At 45.4% G+C, this 20,558-nt stretch overlaps 1 protein-coding gene across 1 annotated transcript in view; it reads left to right on the forward strand.

Annotated features, from left to right (window-relative positions):
- The window catches only part of MYO10 (myosin X), a 191,077-nt gene that overhangs the window by 41,195 nt on the left and 129,324 nt on the right, over nucleotides 1-20,558 (forward strand). The window contains exon 2 of the mRNA XM_060244309.1: nucleotides 13,530-13,688. Within this exon, the coding sequence (XP_060100292.1) occupies nucleotides 13,578-13,688 (111 nt within the window). The 5' untranslated portion in view covers nucleotides 13,530-13,577. The remainder of the gene's footprint in view (nucleotides 1-13,529; nucleotides 13,689-20,558) is intronic.

Below are 20,558 nucleotides of genomic sequence, written 5' to 3' on the forward strand. Positions count from 1 at the left end.
ACCTATACTCTATTTCTTCTGTCAATCTTTAACTGAAGTCTCTCACACTACTGTTCGTTGCCCATTTGGCTTGTTTCTTGTTTTTTCTATCTGCTTAGGGTCTGCCTCTTCTGGCCAGTCTATTAGGCCTGAGACTACGGTCATCGGCAGACGGTTAGTTACATATGTTAGAAGTTTTTTGTTTTTCTAGATACATTTATTTACATACTGCTGCTCGGAGTCACCCGAACTGAGTGGTGGTTCCCACAGCCAACAGGAAGAGGAAGAAGTTTTTTTAATCCTGCCTCCCTGATTGGACGGTGGGAAAACACCCAAGATGTCCTCCTGACCTCCTAGGAGAAGGACCCCTCACGGTAAGTGCCAAGGGTCGTTTGCAATAAAAAAGGCCAACGCCATGCTGGGAATTATTAGGAAGGGAATTGAAAACAAATCAGTCAGTATCATAATGCCCCAGTATAAATCGATGGTGCGGTCTCATTTGGAGTACTGTGTGCAGTTCTGGTCGCTACACCTCAAAAAGGATATTATAGCATTGGAGAAAGTCCAGAAAAGGGCAACTAGAATGATTAAAGGGCTGGAGCACTTTCCCTATGAAGAAAGGTTGAAATGCTTGGGACTCTTTAGCTTGGAGAAACGTCGACTGCGGGGTGACATGATAGAGGTTTACAAGATAACTCATGGGATGGAGAAAGTAGAGAAAGAAGTACTTTTCTCCCTTTCTCACAATACAAGAACTCGTGGGCATTCAATGAAATTGCTGAGCAGACAGGTTAAAACGGATAAAAGGAAGTACTTCTTCACCCAAAGGGTGATTAACATGTGGAATTCACTGCCACAGGAGGTGGTGGCGGCCACAAGTATAGCCAGCTTCAAGAGGGGGTTAGATAAAAATATGGAGCAGAGGTCCATCAGTGGCTATTAGCCACAGTGTGTGTGTGTATATAAATTTTTTTGCCACTGTGTGACACAGAGTGTTGGACTGGATGGGCCGTTGGCCTGATCCAGCATGGCTTCTCTTATGTTCTTATGTTATCGTACACCCTTCTGAGTCCTGCTTTAGGGAATGGGCCGTTTGAAAATTGACTATAACAAACAAAATGGCTGCTGCAGCTGACCTCCAACCACGCAATAAAGGTCTTTGTGCTGTGCTGGCAGCTGCTGTCAAAGCAATTACTTTTAAATTGGCACAGCCAATCAGAAGCAAAAGCTCCACCTGGCCCCACCCACTTCCTTCAAGCACTTGGGGGGCACCAAGAAAGGTGCTGGCAGGCACAGTGATCCACACAGGCAACCGTATTGGGGATGCCTGAGGTAGACTGAAGGTATTAGGCAGGTGTTAGTGTGTGTGTGGATTTGCAGCTCCCTTTTTTGACTTCAGCCCCTCATTGTTGGTTTTGAGCAGCACATGGATGTGGCCCATGAATGAAACAAGGGTATATGGAGTTCCAGATGAATTGAGTCAGTCCGGTGTAGAGATTACAGCACAAGGCTTGGATCCGGGGGATTCCAGGTTCAAATTGCCACTCTGCCATGGAAGCTTGCTGGGTGTCCTTGGACCAATCACATGCTTTTTATCTAATTCACCTCAAAGGGTTACTGTGAGGAACAAATGGGAGAGAGGAGAAGGGTGGAAGCTGCTTTTTGGGTCCCCACTGGAGAGAAAGGCAGGGGATACGTGAAGTAACAACCAGATAGAACAGTGGTTCTCTAATCCCACGACATCATGGCGTTCTCATGGCCCACACATTGCAGAGCCCATGGGTTTTGAATTTGGCTGCACAAAATGGGAGTTGGGGAGGGGGAGTACATTGGTGCCTTTGTAGTTCAATACCTGCCTTCAGGTGATCATCCATATGCCTGCCGCTGTACCTGCTCTCACAGCTTTCATAGCGCTCCCATTGTAGCTTCCAGGAGTCACTAGTTATTTGAAGCTGGAGGGGAAGTGAAGGGATCTGGTTCAAACATCATGTTTCCTGATCTCATTTCAAGGCTCGAAGGGAATGAAGGCACCACAGGCTTGGATAGTCTATCCTTCACTTTCCTGCACAGGTTGACACTCGCAAATCTGGATAGCCAGCTTTCAAAATCTATGCCAAAGCTTGCAAAAAATACTGCACCCTATAAACCATCGTTCAAAGAAGAAACCCATCATATATAATCGTTTAAGCTTTGGTTTTGAGCCAGCCTTCATATTAGGAGAGAGGAACTCCGTCTGTGTGTGTGCGTGTTTCCTTCTGTAAAGTGCAATACAGCTTGTGAGCTTTGACCCAGAATCTGTCCCAGCTGGATTTTTGGAGAGAGTCTTGGGGTCTGGTGTTAGGAAAGAATCAGATGTTAAGAGGAAAACATGGTACATCTCCTGTGAAACTATGTCTTTTCAGAATCCACAAGGAGGGCTGAGGACAGCTTGTTTGAACCCAACATCCAGGTCAACATTTCCCTGAAATCAGTGGGAGAATTGTTTCTGCAAGCTTTAAGAAATCAATTAGCAGAAGGTCCCAGGTTCAATCCCCAGCATCTCCAACTGAAAAGGGTCCAGGCAAGGAGGCGTAAAAAACTTCAGTTTGAGACCCTGGAGAGCCACTGCCAGTCTGAGTAGACAAGACTGACTCTGATGGACCCAGGAGGGTCTGATTCAGTAGAAGGCAACTTCAGAGGTTCAGATATTTCTTCCTTCCTCTCCACGATGTCCTACAGAGCCATTGTTGCAGCCACTTTATATGTTCATCAGAGGTGGGGAACTTCATGTGTTTTTGTTAACATAGACTGTGGGTTACTTCCGTGCCTCTTGCCCTCTTTTAATGCTGCTGTACACAATGCTCTGAGTAGGTGAGCAGCCAAACTTCCTGGAGCCCTCAGATTGCAGTGGAATGTATGGCTAGGAGGCTGGCATCTTGCAAATACAGGGAATGAATCCACTATTGCTCCCCCTGACTTTAGGCAGGAGATCTTCTATTTCCCCTGAAAGATTCTGGCCCAAATTCCTCTTTCAAAATGTCCAGGGAAAGAGATTTCACAGCCTCCGTGCCTGTGAGCTGCATTATATATATAATTTTACACACACACACACGAATCAGGACTTTTTTTTGAGCAGGAACGCACAGGGCCGCATCCCCCTAAAGAACAAAGCCCCAACCCAATAAGGTGAGGCTTATCCTTCTTCTGCAATGATTGTGTGCCAAAAGGCTTGGGGAAGGCTGCCTTCACGCCACCAGAAGCCGTGTCTGCATTTTGGAAATTAGCAGAGCTGGATAGAGCTTAAAGAGACTGGCCTGAGATGATGGGGACTCTGGTTGCAGTTGCCTATGTGGCCGTTAGAGATCATGATGGATTTAAGCTGGCCCTTGTCCAACTGCAGAGCTCACAAGAGTGCTGTGAGCCCAGTTACCCTTCCACAGTTTAGGCACAGCTTCGCCTAACCTTTGGTCGGAGCAGGGGATACTTCTTTCATTCTTGTGCCAGGTGTGACTGGATCTCTGCCTTGAAGGCCTTGAGCGGTCTGGGACCAACAGATCTGCAGGATCGTCTGCTCTGGTGTGGCCGTCGAAGAGCTTTGAACTGGTAACAATGCTCTGTTGATCCCTGGCCCTGGGGAGGCCTGGCTGCCCTCCACTGGGGCCAGGTGGAACTCTCTGCCAGATGACATCAGGGCTCTGCAATTCCTCAGGGCCTGTAAGGCAGGTTTTTGGTTGAGGGCAGCAATTGTTTGCTACTCAGCTGGCACCTCCTCCCCCCCCCCCTCCCCAGATGCTTTGCAAGTTTTCCTCCCCCCTCCCCCCTCCCAGCAGGACGCCCTGGCAGTCTGGAATGCAGAAAAACGTATAGGGCGTCATCTGAGATTTTATATTTTAATTGATTTATTGTGCTGTTTTAACTAGTATATTGTTTTAACGTATGTTGTACATCACTCTGAATCCAGCACAAGCTGGGATAGGGCAATTAATTAACAACAACAATAATGGTCGTCGTCATCCTCACCCTTGAAGGAGGCTGCCTTTTGTGTGCTGCGTCTCTGGTTGAGTCTGCTGTCATGTTGACCAAGAGGCTGGCCCTGATTACTAACTCGTGAGGAAGTAGAGGGTGGCTGCTCTGAAAGTGAATTGGCTGCTGCCCTCACTAAAAGTAAAGTGGAAGAACAAAGTGGTCCTATTTAAAGTAGAAAATAATGTGCCTAAGGAATCCAGAGTGCAGGAAACGTTGAGTTAGGTCATTGTTTGCACTAACAATGTACAGTAGCCAAGAATGGCCTACTGAACCGTCTCTTTCCTTTAAGGAAAAGTGGTTAATTGTTCTAGGCCAACTGTGAGCTGAAAAGTTTGGTTGGGGAATTAATCTTTACAGGTTGCTTTTGGAAAAGCAAACATTGGCAAAGAAGTTGTGATATGGTGTTTGTTCATGCAGTCACATCAAAGCTTTGAGAGGAATGTTGTGCTCTTATCATGTATGAATCAAGAGAGCTACTTTCAAAGAAACCAAAGGTATAATACGGAAGCATCCTTCAAATGTGCTTCATATTTGAGATTTCTTTACCTGTAGCTACAATCCAGAACGCTGGTCAAAAGAAATAGTGTACAAGTGTAGTATAACCTGCTTATACCACCTACTTCCGCATTCTTTTGGGGGGCCAATTTGGCCTGAAGCTGGCTCACACTCTGCATCTGCCCCAAGCCTTGTTCACAAGTTACAGTGAACACACGTAGAGTGCATGCACAGTGTATACTTGATTTTTCTCTAGATGTACATTGACTAATTCTCATGTTCCATTCAGTGCATGTGCAGCTGAACATGTTCTTGAAGATGCACATTTATCCAGGTACTGGCCCCTGGTTTCATTTGAACAGTGAACACACATTAGCTCTTCCTTACAAACAGATGTATGCACATACCTGCAGGGATATCTATGGGTTCACTATCACATGTGAACAGGATTAGACTCAGGGTGTGGTGGAAGGTCTAGGAACATATGAACATATGAAGCTGCCTTATACTGAATCAGACCCTAGGTCCATCAAAGTCAGTATTGTCTTCTCAGACTGGCAGCAGCTCTCCAGGGTCTCAAACTGAGATTTTTTGCACCTATTTGCCTGGACCCTTTTTTGGAGATGCCAGGGATTGAACCTGGGACCTTCTGCTTCCCAAGCAGATGCTCTACCACTGAGCCACCATACTTCCCCATAGAGAGCAAAAGAAGGAGCATACAAGCTCTGAGCAAGGCCTGTTGAGCTCAGGGGTCTCCAGCGTGATGCCCACAGGTGGCATGGTGCCCGATTATACTTTTCTTGGTGCCTGGCAGGTGTTTTCAGAAAGGTTGCCCAGCAGGGCTTATAAATAGACATTGGAAATTGGAAGGACTGTGCAGATGTTTGTGAAGTTGCTTCGGCAGCAGCTGCCACCGCTGCATAGGGAGCTTCACTGTGTGCCTGAAGGTAGAGGCAAGAAAATAGTTTAAAACAATATGTTCTTTTTAAAAGGCATCCTGTTAAATGGAGGTTCTGGCTGAAATGTTGAAGAGTTACTATCAGAGTTATGAATGGCCTCACTCTCTGATATTCTGTGGTTGGCTCCATTTTTGTGGTTGTGCCCACGATAGGGTTGCCAAGTCCAATTCAAGAAATATCTGGGGACTTTGGGGGTGGAGCCAGGAGACTTTGGGGGTGGAGCCAGGACACATTGGGGGCGGAGCCAGGAGCAAGGGTGTGACAAGCATCATTGAACTCCAAGGGAGTTCTGGCCATCACATTTAAAGGGACAGCACACCTTTTAGAATGCCTTCCTTCCATAGAAAATAATGAAGGATAGGGGCACCTTCTTTTGGGGCTCATAGAATTGGACCCCCTGGTCCAATCCTTTTGAAACTTGGGAGGTATTTTGGGGAGAGGCACTAGATGCTATATGGAAAATTTGGCATCTCTACCTCAAAAAACAGCCCCCCCAGAGCCCCTGACACCCGCGGGTCAATTCCCCATCATTCCCTATGGGAATCGTTCCTGGAGGTGCATAATGGCTGTGGGGGTGGGGCTTCCCCCGCCGGCCAGCTGGCTGGGGGAGGGGGAAGCCTGTAAAACCAGGGGATCCCCCGCTGGGACCTGGGGATTGGGAAGCCTAGCCCACGACCTTGTGTCAGAAATCCAGAGGTAAAAAACAAATTAAGTGAATATATGACAATGGCAAAGCTAACATCTTACTTGCATAACAGACCAGAATCCGAGTTTTACGAAAAATGGAATGCATTATTTGCATATATTGATCAAACTTGGGTTGGAAAACTCTAAAGACTAAAATAAGAATATATTGAGAAAGTCAAAAAAGATTAAGAGAAAAAACTAATATATGTTTATACTGGTTATACTTATAATGATCCAAGGTTAGAAATGTTAGGAATGAAAACGCAATTATATGCAGACCAGACTTAAACAAAAGTATATAAGTAATTTATATTTAACAATGTAAGATCTGTTTAACAATTTTATAGATAGAAACAGTTATTAGACACAATTTATTAGATAATAGTGGTGATTATAAATGATGGTTTCTTTCACATTGATTTTTGTGCTCCTGTCAACCAAAATATCACTGTTTCTGTATCACTGTAGTATTTCTTTTTCAATGTTTGTTTACATAAAATAAAAAATCTGAGAAACTTTAGAGAGCTCATTTGGTGGACTTTAATCTGGAGAACCAATTTCAATGACCCACTCTTCCACATGCAGCCAGCTGGGTGACCTTGGATCAGTCACAGTTCTTTCAGCCAAAAAAATAAGTCTAGCTTGCCACAGAAGAGCTACGCTGCCAGACTATCTTTGGATCTCCTGGGGCTATACATACAGTATAGCCCTATGCCATACAATAATAATTAATAATTATTATTCATCCTTTAGAAAGAGCAGATTAATTCTAGGAAATGCTGGAAGTTGGCAGTGGGCGGATATTCTGATGGATAGAAATAGGCCTGCAGTGTGAATAGCTGCTGAAGGCACAGTAGAGATTTAACTGGGGCTCAAACATTTTTGTAAACATTTGGGCCAGTGAGATATTTCAGGAGCCCGGAAGGAGGGGAGGGGGGGTCTGCTTGCACACCAGCTGTCCAGGGGCTGGGCATTCAGCTCAGTTTTTGAGCAGCCATGGCAACTGAGCACCTGGACTTTTGCACTACCGCACACAACCAGAATTTATCATTTTAAGTCGGTTTTGGAAATATATAGTTATATAGGATAGCATCCTTGCAGGTTCAGTATCATTCTCCCCTTTCTCTAACTTTGAAAAAATAGTTTGATCTTCATAAAAACATAACATAAAAGAAGCCATGTTGCACAGGTCAGTGGCCCATCCAGTCCAACACTCTGGGTCACATGAGAACCTAAGAGAAGCCATGTTGGATCAGGTCAGTGGCCCATCCAGTCCAACACTCTGGGTCACATGAGAACCTAAGAGAAGCCATGTTGGATCAGGTCAGTGGCCCATCCAGTCCAACACTCTGGGTCACATGAGAACCTAAGAGAAGCCATGTTGGATCAGGTCAGTGGCCCATCCAGTCCAACACTCTGTGTCACATGAGAACCTAAGAGAAGCCATGTTGGATCAGGTCAGTGGCCCATCCAGTCCAACGCTCTGTGTCACATGAGAACCTAAGAGAAGCCATGTTGGATCAGGTCAGTGGCCCACCCAGTCCAACACTCTGGGTCACACAGTGGCTAAAACACAGGTGCCAACAAGAGGTCCCTCAGCTTGACCAGAAGCCCTCCCACTGCGGCCTCACCACAGGGCCGGCTCTAGATTGTCTGGCACCCTAGGCAAAGCTAACTTCTAGTCAGATAGACTAGATAATGTCACCAAGTCACAAGGGGGGTGCCCAATTTGACACCCCCAGAGGCCAGCACCCCAATCATCTGCCCCCCCAGCACCAAAAATACAGAGCATCACTGCCCCAGACATAAGAACATGGGAGAAGCCATGTTGGACCAGTGGCCCATCCAGCCCAACACTCTGTGTCACAGAGTAGCCAGAACCCAGGTGCCATGAGGACATCCACCAATGAGCCAGACCACCAGAAGCCCCCCCCCCCTCATACACACACACACACACACACACACACACACTGTTGGGCTCCCAGCACCAAGAAGACAGAGCATCACTGCCTCAGACAGAGTGCTCCATCTATTCCTTGTGGTTAAGGGCCACTTGTGGACCTCAGCTTCATCATGTTGAGAATGCAGAACCTTCCAAAAATGGTGTCTGCCTGATTTGGGCTGCAGGTCAGCAGACTGGAGTGCTGCTGTCTCCTTTAGTCTTACCAAAGAATTGGTTTCAGTTGTGCTTCATTTCTCCTAATGCTGTGTGGGACTGGAGCCCTTGTATTTGCATTGAGTCAGTGCAGAGAAGAATTCTGCTTACTTCAGCACAACAGAAATTTTAAAATCCACATCATTTCCCCTGACAGTTTGCAACATAAATTTCTCAAGAGTCTGACTGCATTCTTAAGCAAGCCATAAAATGTGATGAAAATCACCCTGCTAAATAGTGAAGGATTGGAAATGCAGTGGAATCAGACTAGGATAAAAAATGTAATACACTAAAATGCATCTTATAAATCACTTCCCCCCAAAGTCTCTCCAGATCATTTAATTCATACATGCCTTTTAATAAGAAAGGTGCTCATTCCAGACATACTCCTTATGCCAGGGAAATCCATGCCACGCTTCCCATACTTGATCTCAAGCCGACAAAGCGCTGAGTGCGCCACTGAAACTGTCACGCCTAACAGTGTAGGTTGGGGCCATAATGAAATATGTGCAGCCTTTGGATTTTGACTTGCAGTTGGTGCCTGGCTGTGGACAGAGCCGGTCCCTGGAGACTGAGCCAGCACTGAGCTGTTCTGGTGTCCTCTTCTGTGCTTTGCAGTTCCTCTGCTTTTGAGGGCAGACTGCAAGATATTTGGGACCCTTCAGCTGCTGTTTTTGATTGGTGGGTCACAGTTTGTTCAGCTTCTCCTTTTTAATACTACTGTATGAACCGTCTTTTATGCTGCGTGACTCTCCACACCTTCAGTCCTCCCCTAGTTCATGTGGGACAACTGTGGGAAGTGGTCCTTGCAGGGTCCTTGCGTGTCCCCCCTCCTGGCCACAGGCTGCCTGAGCCTAGCTGAGATCTGGGCTGAATTGATCTAGTTGGCAGCTGGTCAAATGACTGGCACCATCTCTGAAGCAGCCGCAGCCGAGAGGGGCCCGTGTTGATTTTAGAAGTTTGCGGCTGACTCAGCCAAAGCAAGCCAGCCTCTCAGTGGTGGAGGAGAGTGCCGCCAAGTTGCAGGGTCCTCAAGGCAAGAGACAGACAGAGGTGGTTTGCCATTGCCTGCCTCAGCAGAGCAACCCTGGACTTCCTCAGGCGTCTCCCATCCAAGGACTCACCAGGATCAACCTTACTTAGTTTCCAAGATCTGATGAGATTGGGCCAGGCTCAGCAGTCCAGTCCAGGCCAGGCCAGGGCAGCATCTCAGGAACATTCTAATAATCTCCCCCCCTCCATTCACCACCCTACAGAAACGTCTGTTTTGCCTTCATGTCTGTGTGTTGTGCTTGGGCTTTGACCTAATGATGAGGAGATGCCTTGGCAATGTTCTGGTTCTTGCTGAGGGGACGGAAGTGTCTGGGCTGTGCCCCTTCACTGTGGGCACATGTCTGAATATGCCTTCCTGCAAAAACCCTTTCAACTTGTAGCAGATGAGACCTTGGCAAGAGAAAGTGAGGGAGGGGACAGGATTTAGTTCCCCTTGCCTGCACACTTCCGTTTTGTTAGTCTTCCCTGCCCCTCCCTGCTTCAGACGTGGACAGGTGGAGGTGTGTATAACTACATGAGACCATCTCCCTGTCAAATCTGCCTTGGCCCTGAGAACTAGTCTTCATTGCTAGAAGAAACAGCTAACAAGAAAGCATGTGTTCTGCTGCATTTTATGGGACTGTTACCACCTTCATTTCTACAGAGTTAGCTGCTCCCAGTGCCAACAGGCCTGGTACTCATACCATTAAATAGCATTCTAGTGGCATTTAGTGATTTAATTGCTTAACTGTGCACACACATGCCCCTGTGCGAACAGAAAGTCTTTTGTCTCTAGCAGTAGCCCATAAGTGCATATGGGGCTTTTGGGGGTGGGGGGTGGGCAGGGGTCTGGCTGTCTAGAGAGCGCTGCAAGAAAACAAATGGTTTGAAAAAAGAGAAAGTAAAACAGCCGGTGATATAGAGGCGCCCAAGCTGTGAAAATGGTATGTCCCAAAACTGCTGCACCACCACTGTGCAATTTGAGAGTTGTGGGAGAAAAAGAAACTTCTGCTTGAATAGATCTGTGAAGAACAGCATCTCGAGCCAGAACACTCATATTTGAAAAGGATGGGAAGTGTGAAACCGCATCCATTTCCATAGCCATCCCTCCTCTCTGTTCAGTGACGCACCTTCTGAACTTCCATGGGGATCGCTAAGCCCTGTCCTTTCCGCTCAGGATTCAAGTGAAGCCTGGATGCAAGATGGAGAAAGGAACAGTGTATTGGCTAGTATCAATGATTGCCAGGGAAATTATTATGTGCAGCCTCAAGAGGTCACCTATGAAAGCTCCCATTCAAATAAATGTTAACCTTTAGGGTGTCACTGGAACTCCATTATGGTGCTGTGTTAACCTGAACACTAATTGCTTTATTGTGGCATGAATTTGCAGGGACATGAGCCAGTTTTTGGCTTCTACTTCTCAAACTGGTCAACTGAATTTTCCACCCACCCTGTGTTTAATTAGAGAAAGCTGAAAAAGCATTAAATAGGAGGAAGAATAGACATGAGAACTTGGAAGTAGGAGAAGGAAATCTGGGGAAAAGTGGAGTTCGGATGATAAGTCAGTTAGTGCTTTGGGGACAGCTCACATAGCTACTCTTCTTGTGTGAGTTCTGGAACTCGCACAAGGTCACAACTTATTTTCCTCACATATATGATGTTTGCATCTTGGACAGTTAAAATTCGTTGCATACTGAATTCTAAATTATAAAAGATGAAAATGGCAGGCTTTGTTTTTGAAAAGGCAGGCAAGTGCATTGGTCAGTAGTGTCCAGATCACGTGATGTGATGGTATCGCTTTACTCTTCTCTGGTAAGACCTCATCTGGAGTATTGTGTTCAGTTTTGGGCACCACATTTTAAGAAGGATATAGACAAGCTGGAATGGGTCCAGAGGAGCGTGACGAAGATGGTGAGGGGTCTGGAGACCAAGTCCTATAAGGAAAGGTTGAAGGAGCTGAGGATGTTTAGCCTGGAGAGGAGGCAGCTGAGATGTGATATGAGTACTTGAAGGGCTGTCATATAGAGGATGGTGTGGAATTGTTTTCTGTGGCCCCAAAAGGTAGGATGAGAACCAATAGGTTGAAATTAAATCAAAAGAGTTTCTGGCTCAACATTAGGAAGTCCTGACAGAGTGATTCCTCAGTGGAACAGGCTTCCTTGGGAGGTGGTGGGCTCTCCTTCCTTGGCGGTTTTTTTTAACAGAGGCTGGATGGCCATCTGACAGCAATGAAGATCCTGTGAATTTAGGGGGAGGTATTTGTGGGTTTCCTGCATTGTGCAGGGGACTAGATGACCCTGGAGGTCCCTTCCAACTCTATGATTCTATGACCATCAAATCCAAAACCAGAAACCTTTTCTTCTTTATCTAACAGTCTGATGACAGCAAATAGAAACTGGTTTTTAGCAGTTTCTGTTTGCTGCAGCCCCAGGGCAGATAGTGTGAAATTGGAAGGAAGCCCCACTGAGAAGAGGAACGTGTGAGAGGTGTAAGGTGAGTGGGAAATGGGTCAAAGGAAGCCTTGGAAGCTATCAACAGCTGTATCTGCAGATCTCTCAGTGGGGCAGCCAGCACACAGTCCATGGAAATGTGAGATAGTTTTCATTGCCCCAGAATATGCACACAAGAATACCTTTTAGTATGACCTCAACACAACATTTCAAGCTTACAGGCTCTTCTGGAATCTTCATTCATTTGGAGGTTAAAAAGCCAGAAAAAGATGAGGGTCTTTTGGTCTCTCTCTCTCTCTCTCTTTTTCTCTCTCTGAATCATGAGTTGGATTCCAGATGCCTTGTTTACAGGTATGGTCTCTGGCCAAGCCAAAAGGTGACAGACTCAAAGTTCATGTTCCAGGTACACATGAATTCTTTGAAGAGTGTCTACATTGCTACAGTGTTTAAATACTATAGTGCATAATGTCCCTTAGATCAATCATAGAATCCCTTAGATCAATCATAATGTCCCTTAGATCAATCATAGAAAATGGATTTATGGTGCAATAACTTTTTCCTCTGCATGGACTCACCCCGGTGTTATGTGAAAGTAATGTTCCTTCAAGAAAGTGCCATGGCCAAATGGCTTGGATTCGTTATAGGAGATTCCCCAGGCTGATTGTATATATAGCTACCCAGAAATAACAGTGTCCTCTTTGGTTTCCTGCTCTGCTGAGAGTTCCTGAGGAATGCTGTTGCACACAGATATCCAGGGCCTCCTTTACTGGGACAACCCAGGTTAAAAATGTTTGCTGGTGGGAGCTATAGATATTCCAGCCCATGTATATCAGGCTGAGGGGAGGGTAAATGCTTTAGAGACCATCTGTTCTTCCTAGAATGTTTTAAATAGTTATTTAAAAAAATCATCCCACCATCTTCTGCACTGTGTGGTGATTTACAGCTATCAGGGTCTGCAATGGAAGCATGTCATGAAAGCATCTCAGTTTTGGCTGTTTTTCCATTCTCTAATATACCCTATGGGAATCATTTCAGTGAATGGGCCCATGGGATTAGGGTCCCAGTTAGGTTAGGGTTTGAGGTATGTTTAGGGTTGGGGTAAGGTTAAAGGTAGCTGACATATCATACTGGAAGGTAGATATGGTGTTGATGGGAAAAAGTTTTGGATGTTTTTCCAGTCTTCATTATAGCCTATTGGAATCACTACAGTGAATGGGCCCAGAAGGTTAGGGTTACGGTTAAAGTCACAAGTTAAGGTTAGAGTTACGGTTTGGTTTAGGGTTATGTTAGAAGTAGCTTACATATCTTACTGAAAATTATAATGTTGATGGGGGAAAGTTTTGGATGCTTTTCCATTCTCCATCATAGCCTATAGGAATCTTTATAGTGAATGGGCCCATAGGGTTAGGGTTACAGTTTGATGCACAGGTAGGTGAGGATTAGTGTTATGATAAGGCTTCGTTTAGAAGTAACCTACATATCATACTGAAATGGCACCTTATACCCAGAATTAAACTTTGTTGGGCTGAAATATGCCACTGGACTCAATCTTTGTTCTGTTGGTAGTTACAGGTTACTCTTCCGCAATTAGTTACATTAGCAGTTGGTAAAGATTATCATGTCCTAACATTGATCTGCTTGGTTTACAGCTGTGTGCTTTTCTGAGGTCTCTCCCCTGGAAAGGAAACAGTGCATTTCCTAGAAAAAACTGAGAATAACCATTTGTAATAACCACCCGTTTTTAACAACCTGATTCCTTCTTTCCAGGTGTATACTTACAATCAGCGTTCAATCACACACCAAAAAGTAGCAGCTATGCAGCCTGCAAGCACAGATGGTCTGGAGGACATGGCAGCCCTGATAGACCTTCATGATGGTGCCATCATGCACAATCTATTCCAGCGATATCAGCAAAACAGAATTTATGTGAGTTTGTTTGTGGGTGGGTGGGAGACTGGAAGTGGAACAATATGTCCTGGAAGAGTATTTTAGAATGGGACATAAGATTTGTTTCTGTTTTAGAAGTCCCCCACCCCGCCCTGAAGACATCTCATTGGAGCCCCTAAAGTTGGCAGTAACTGGCCCTGAAGCTCCAGAGGAGTTTTCTCTATCCCTATGCCTAAGAAATGTGACATAATATTTAATTTACATTCAGGTGGGTCGCTGCATTGATCTGAAGCAGCAGAACAAAGTTTGAGACCCCTGACACCTTTAAGACCCACCATGTTTTATGCTGGGAATAAGCTTTCAAGTATATGTATCTGAAGTTGTGTGAATGCACAAGAAAGCTTAAGAAACTCAGAATTAAACTTTTTTGGTCTTAAAAGCACCATAGACTTTGTTCTTATAATATTTAACTGATGTGTTAGGACTCTGTGTCAGGTCTGTGACTCTCTCCAATAATAACAACTCTCTATTTCATCAGGATTAGTGTTTGTTGTAAGACAGGATAGTACCACTGGCAAGGCCAGTGGCGAAATTATGCAGGTGAGTGAATATATATAGAAGCAGTTATCCATTACATGCACGCCTTTCTGGTGTGAGAGAAGTTCAAAACACTAAATTGTTACAAGGCAAACATTCTCACGGCACAGTATTTGTTAGCAAAACACTCTAACGGATAGGGCTGACCTTGAAGGACAGACAGTGTTAGAGGGCCTGAATACGTTCGTTTTCCCAGCAGCAGAGTGGGTGTTGCAGTACAGAACAGCAAGATGGTAAAGCATTAAAAAATGGCAAGGGGTCTTGACACCCTGGGCTGTTCAAGAGAGATTTTGGCATTCTCCATCTGCCAGCCCAGCCCTGGAACCAGGAGAGGGTAAACAGGGACACTCAAGGGAGGTCCCCACTTTAAAGCCTGGGAGGGTCCTAAACTGAACAGAGGAGGCAGGCAGGCAGGCCTGCAGGCCAGAGTCTTGTGCCCCTGAATCCATACTGAGCCAACTGGAACAGCCCATAACAGTTTTAAAAAGGCATTTAGAAAGCCAAATTGAGCATTTGGTAGCTTTGACCAAAAGATGAAGGGCCACACAGATCTCTGAACGTGCTCTTCCTGGCTCACTGGGTGACACAGCAGCTATGGAAAGATGGGGGGAATGGCAGGTTGTGCAACTGATTGTTTAGTTGGGAATAGAAGACAGTCCATGTCTACTTGGAGGCTTGTTCACAGCAGTTGCAGCCCTTTGGGGAAGCTGGAGGTACCGGAAGGCGAGGGCTCTTAAGGTATCTGTGGGGGAGTAGTGGGTTTCTGTCTCTCCTGACCTTGCCTGTCGAATGGCATCTTGAAATGATGTGCATGCCTGAGCTGGACTGCGTCTGGAATCGTATTTGGAACTTGACTGGGAGCAGTGCTGGCAATTGCACATGCCTCTTGAGATGGGGAGAAATGTGACCTAAGCTGTTTTCTGTCAAGATTTATAAAGCTGCTGGCAAAATGCTATTTTCTGCCAAGTTTTTCTCTCTTGTTGAGGTGTATTCAGAAATGTATAATAAATAGTATTTACAAGCCAGTTCATCTACCCATAACATCATGGAAACAATTTTTCGTGTTCATTTACCTTAGATACAAACTCAAGACTGTTTTTTTTTATATTTTATTTTTGTTATGTTCTTGGTGGTGGTGGTGAATGGTTAATGGTTTTTTCAGGCTTTGACATGATACTTGTTTCGCGTGTGCTTTTATAAAACAATATCAAAGCCCCGTGGCGCAGAGTGGTAAAGCTACAGTACTGCAGTCGGAGCCCTCTGCTCACGACCTGAGTTCGATTCCAGTGGAAGCTGGTTCAGGTAGCTGGCTTGAGGTTGACTCAGCCTTCCATCCTTCCGAGGTCGGTCAAATGAGTACCGACTTCATCTATGTGCAACACTTTCCTTATAAAACAATAAGAGAAACAAGCGATCCTGCGTGTCAGTTGTTTCGCCCCATGACATTACATCTCCTTTCTCATAGCACTTCGTTTATAACTGGGCTTGCAGAGAGCTGCTGAAGTTAAGTCCAGTGATCGAAGCAAAACATTGGTTGAGGTGATATGCCAAGTGCCTGGTTTGTAAAAGGTACCATTCACTGGAGCGGTTTGTGTACCTGAGCAGTGGAATGTGAGAGCCACAAATTCGTACTGGATTGAGGATGAAAAAAAATCACAAGTTTTGATTCTTTAGTTCAAGGAAGGACTATATTTGCATTTACCTCTTAGGCATTACCAAGTTCTCAAGTGGTGTTGCCAGCCTCCAGGTGGTGGCTGGAGATCTCCCAATATTACAGCTGGTCTCCAAGTGACAGAGATTGGCTCCCCTGGAGAAAATGGCCACTTTGGAACGTGGACTCTGTGGCATTGCACCATATGAAGTCCCTCCCTCTAAGCTGGCAACCCTCTCTTAGGGGCTTTACCTCAGCCATTTTGTATTTATCCGAGCCAACATCAAAAAAGTTGTGCTGGAGCCACTCCTTGGCTGCTGCTCCCGCAGCCACACACTAGGAGAAGGAGAAATGGGTCATGTGACAGTGGTGGGATCTGTTTCCATGGCGGGGCTGCTAGGATCTCAGGGAGGGGCCATAGTCAGTGGTGGAGCTTCTGTTTTGCTGGTGGAGCTGATGACTAAAAGAGGGAGTTTGGCCTGTTCAATTTGCCAGTAGTGTTCTAAAAAACAAATAATATCGCTCTTCGCACGGCCTACCTTTACATACTAAACACTGATCAGGTCAGTGTTAGAAATTCTGAGTGAGTCAAGATTGAAACAGAGACTCATAACATGAGAAGAGACAAAAATCAACTCATTTCCAGTTGGGCATTGAAATCACTTTAATCTTCACTGGATTTTCACTGTTCCCCCCCCTGCTTTGGAGAGCTTCCCTTTCAGCTGATGGTGAGACTCCTCTCCCCTGAGAGAAAGCAGGATCTCTGGGTTATTCAGTGTTCCAGTGGAGGTAGAGCTGAGCTGGGAAAGAGGCACATGCTTAGAACAAATTCCTTCCCCATTGCTTTTTATGAATTAAGGTTAAGAGTGTTTTATTATTAATTAAAATATTACTTGTCATAAATGAGTGCTTCAGGTTCCTGAACAATACCATCAAGAGTCACAATGATAATTTCAGTTCAAAGATTCTAAATTACCTGTGAGAATTAGGGGTAAAAAATTACATTTAATTGCCACACAAAATAAAACAGTTGCCTGTCCTCTCTTATTTGTGTTGCATACTTCGGGGAATTCTTGTTCCTATGCAGAGGGCTTGGTTATGCACACAGAGAGCTGCACATGAGTTCAGTTTGTGGTGACACCGTGAACTGGCAGCCAATGACGTTGCTGTTCTTTCAGTTTGGCAGGTCTAGAATGATGAAGTGTTTCATGCCTTTTTGCCCACTCTGCCTTCCAGTTTTATTTCCAGCCTCCCCACCCCCCTCCCCCAAGCATCTCCTTTCCCAGTTTTCCTTGGCTAATCCCTGTCCCTTGAGTGACTAGTTCTCAAGCCCCTTTGCTGCCCCTTATATTCTCCTGGAGGTGCAAGAGAGCCAGTTTGGTGTAGTGGTTAAGAGCGGCAGACTTTAATTTGGAGAACCAGATTCGATTCCCCACTCCACCACTTTAAGCCAGCTGGGTGACCTTGGGTCAGTCACAGTTCTCTTGGCCAAAAAAAATAAACCTAGATCACCATAGAAAGAGCTAGAGTTTCAAGACTGCCATACAATCATCGGATCTCCTGGCTATACTACACCCACTGCCTGTCAATGATGATAACTCTGAAGGTGCAATAATATTCTAAACTGTGTGTAGATGAATGCTTTCTTTTGCTCTCCTAACTCAATGCCCCCATCTCATTCTTTAAATTCCTGCGGGCTACTGGCATTTCCAAAAGACAGCATTTAAAAATTGATCCGTGAGATGTATTTTCAGAACTCTGAGTTGTATTGGGATTCTATGTGTGATTTTGAAGTTAGTCTGAAGTGAATGATGAAATTTTATTTTATTTTTTTTAAAACATTAACTGGATGATTCTGTGGAGTCTTTGAAACTAGACTGTTGCAGGAATGCTAAATTAGAATATAATCTGAAGCCATTCATGTTAAAAATGTGACTGATAGTTATTTGAAAGGCTTCATCTAGAGAACAAAGCAAGAGGCGTGCCCAGAGTGAAATTACACTTTAATTTGTACTTGAATCGGAATCCAGCACCCAAAATTAGATATGCCAGTGGTATGGTGGTTATCTGGGCAGGATTATCATTTGAGGGGATTGCCATGTCCAAAGTGCTGTTTAGATTCTCCTTCCTTAGAAAAGCTTTGGCTGATGTGGAGAGCGTTGGAGGGAGAGCCCTTGAAACCACTTCTGAGGCACCTAAAGGGAAGGGCATTTGACTGATGGTGCTGAAGCTGGCTCTGGCTGCAGCAGCCTCCTGCATGTTCCACACGGTCAGCTGTTTCTGAGTTGAAAGAAGGTCAGCATGGAATGAAAGGGAGCTGCTGAAAAATGGTGAATGGGAGCGAAAAAATCAAATAATCAAGGAGGTGAGACAGGGATAGTTAATGGGCAGAACATCTTGCCAGTTTCCTCCTTTAGTATTTCATTCTACTTTGTCCTGGAGATGTCATAAACAATGGATCACTCAGAAATCTATGGCAACTATGAAGGCAATTGTGCATTTCTTTTTTTCTAATGTGGCACATTATATTCCAGCTGCTATTAATGGTGATTTTCAACTTTTAGATGGTGTCCCTATATGGATTTCTGCTATAGATAATTCTTTAAATAGCCATCGGAGGACTCCCCAGGTACATTTCATCATTGGCCCTTCATTATGAGCCAGTTTGGTGTAGTGGTTAAGTGTGCGGACTCTTATCTGGGAGAACTGGGTTTGATTCCCCACTCCTCCACTTGCACCTGCTAGCATGGCCTTGGGTCAGCCATAGCTCTGGCAGAGGTTGTCCTTGAAAGGGCAGCTGCTGTGAGAGCCCTCTCCAGCCCCACCCACCTCACAGGGTGTCTGTTGTGGGGGAGGAAGGTAAAGGAGATTGTGAGCTGCTCTGAGACTCTTTGGAGTGGAGGGCGGGATATAAATCCAATATCATCTTCTTCTTCTTCTTCTGTGGAAGCCTGTGCCTGGGGGTGTGCCTTTAATTTCTGGTTTCATCTGTTTTTTGTAGGGTTGCCAAGTCTAACTCAGAAAATATCTGGGGCTTTGGGGATGGAGCCAGGAGACATTTACATTCCCTAAAATATATAAATAAAAATATAGCAGTGCAGTTCCCCTGGATACAGTCTTCCTTTCCTCATGCCCCAGCAGCTGCACATCCTCTCTCTCTCCCTCCCCATCGCCCTCTCTCTCACACACACAAAGCAGCCAAAACAAACAGTTTGCAGGCACACATTTTTGTGATATTACTGGGGCAGTTTACTCACAGAGTTTTTGAATATAACTATCTGCTGTATATTTAACCAAGTTTTTCAGACTAACACAGGGAAACCAAAGGTTCTCGTTTACTCTTACCTCTCTATTTTACTGTGCAAACAACTTCTGAAAGGAATGTAAGACAAGCCCTCTGTTTGTTGTGATGGTTTCCCTTCCTTTCTAGAAGTTCACAGGGAACAGCCACATTGTTCTGCCATCTCACCCCACTCGATTCAGCCTTGCTCCTACAGATTTAAAGGCACATGCACCTTCCAAAAAGCAAGCAGTTTCCAAGTGTCTTCTGGCTTTCCAAAGTGGAAAGACATGTGGTCGCTGTTGGGGTGGGGCTTGTTATCACACTACTTTGGGACTTGAATGTACATGTTTTAGACATTTGGACTGGTTTCTATATATTTCTTAGTAAATTGGTCACTAGCTTGTATTTTTTGTTGTGGGACCTGGGGATTGGCAAGCCTAGTTTTTTGAGCCCCCTTCAGGTAACTCAACTCTCAGGGACTCTTATAAGGCTCCCTGGCTCCAGATTTTTGAACAAAAGTTATCCCTTATAAATCCTAGGATAGAATCACAGAGCTGGAAGGAACCTCCAGGAAAATCTAGTCCAACTCCCTGCACAGTGCAGGAAACTCACAAACACCTCCCTCTAAATTCACAGGATCTTCATTGGAAGATGGAGGATATTTTTTCTTCCTCAGTTAATCAGTGCAAAAAAAAATGTGGCCAAACTGATTTATGCCAAAGATAAGAGCTATACCGAATCTGAGGCTCAGAGGACGTGCCCTCCACTTGCCTTGGGCCTTCCATCTAAGGGTAAACCCCCTTTCTATTTAGACTCCTTGGTTAGCCTTAGGTTGGACCTTTATGCAGGCATGATTCAACTGCCCCTTTTCAGTGGTATTCCTGGGTCATCTGCTAAGGATTCCCTTTTGAGATTGGTTATGTCCCTACTGTCTCCCAGGTGAGTTCTCCTGCTGTGTGTTTTAAACCGTGCTGCAGGATAAACTGACCTCAGGACCTGCATGTCACGTGGGAGGTCTGTCTCTGCCGCATGCAGACCTGGCTGGGAGGACTTCTCCTGCAGCGCTGTGCTGGCTCCGGGATCTGCTGTGCTGTGGCTAGCAGATTGCTCCCTGTGCCACAGCAGCTTCTGGGACTGGCTTCTCCTGTGGAAACTGGGCTGCTGGAGAAACCAGCCCCCAGCCCAGCCAGTGGGAACAGTCTGCCCCCTCCTCCCAGCACAGCCAATCCTTGACTTTAAAGGGATTATGGCAGATTGCGCCCACCTCTGAGATCTGAGTGCACCCCCCTGCTAGCAGCATTAGAGCAAAAGGTTCGGTTCCTCTTAGAGGATTCTGATTCTTCCAATGTAATTATTTTGTTGCTCAATTTCTTGAGGC

Source organism: Heteronotia binoei, chromosome 7 (assembly GCF_032191835.1).
Source record: "Heteronotia binoei isolate CCM8104 ecotype False Entrance Well chromosome 7, APGP_CSIRO_Hbin_v1, whole genome shotgun sequence".
NCBI classification, from domain to species: domain Eukaryota; kingdom Metazoa; phylum Chordata; class Lepidosauria; order Squamata; family Gekkonidae; genus Heteronotia; species Heteronotia binoei.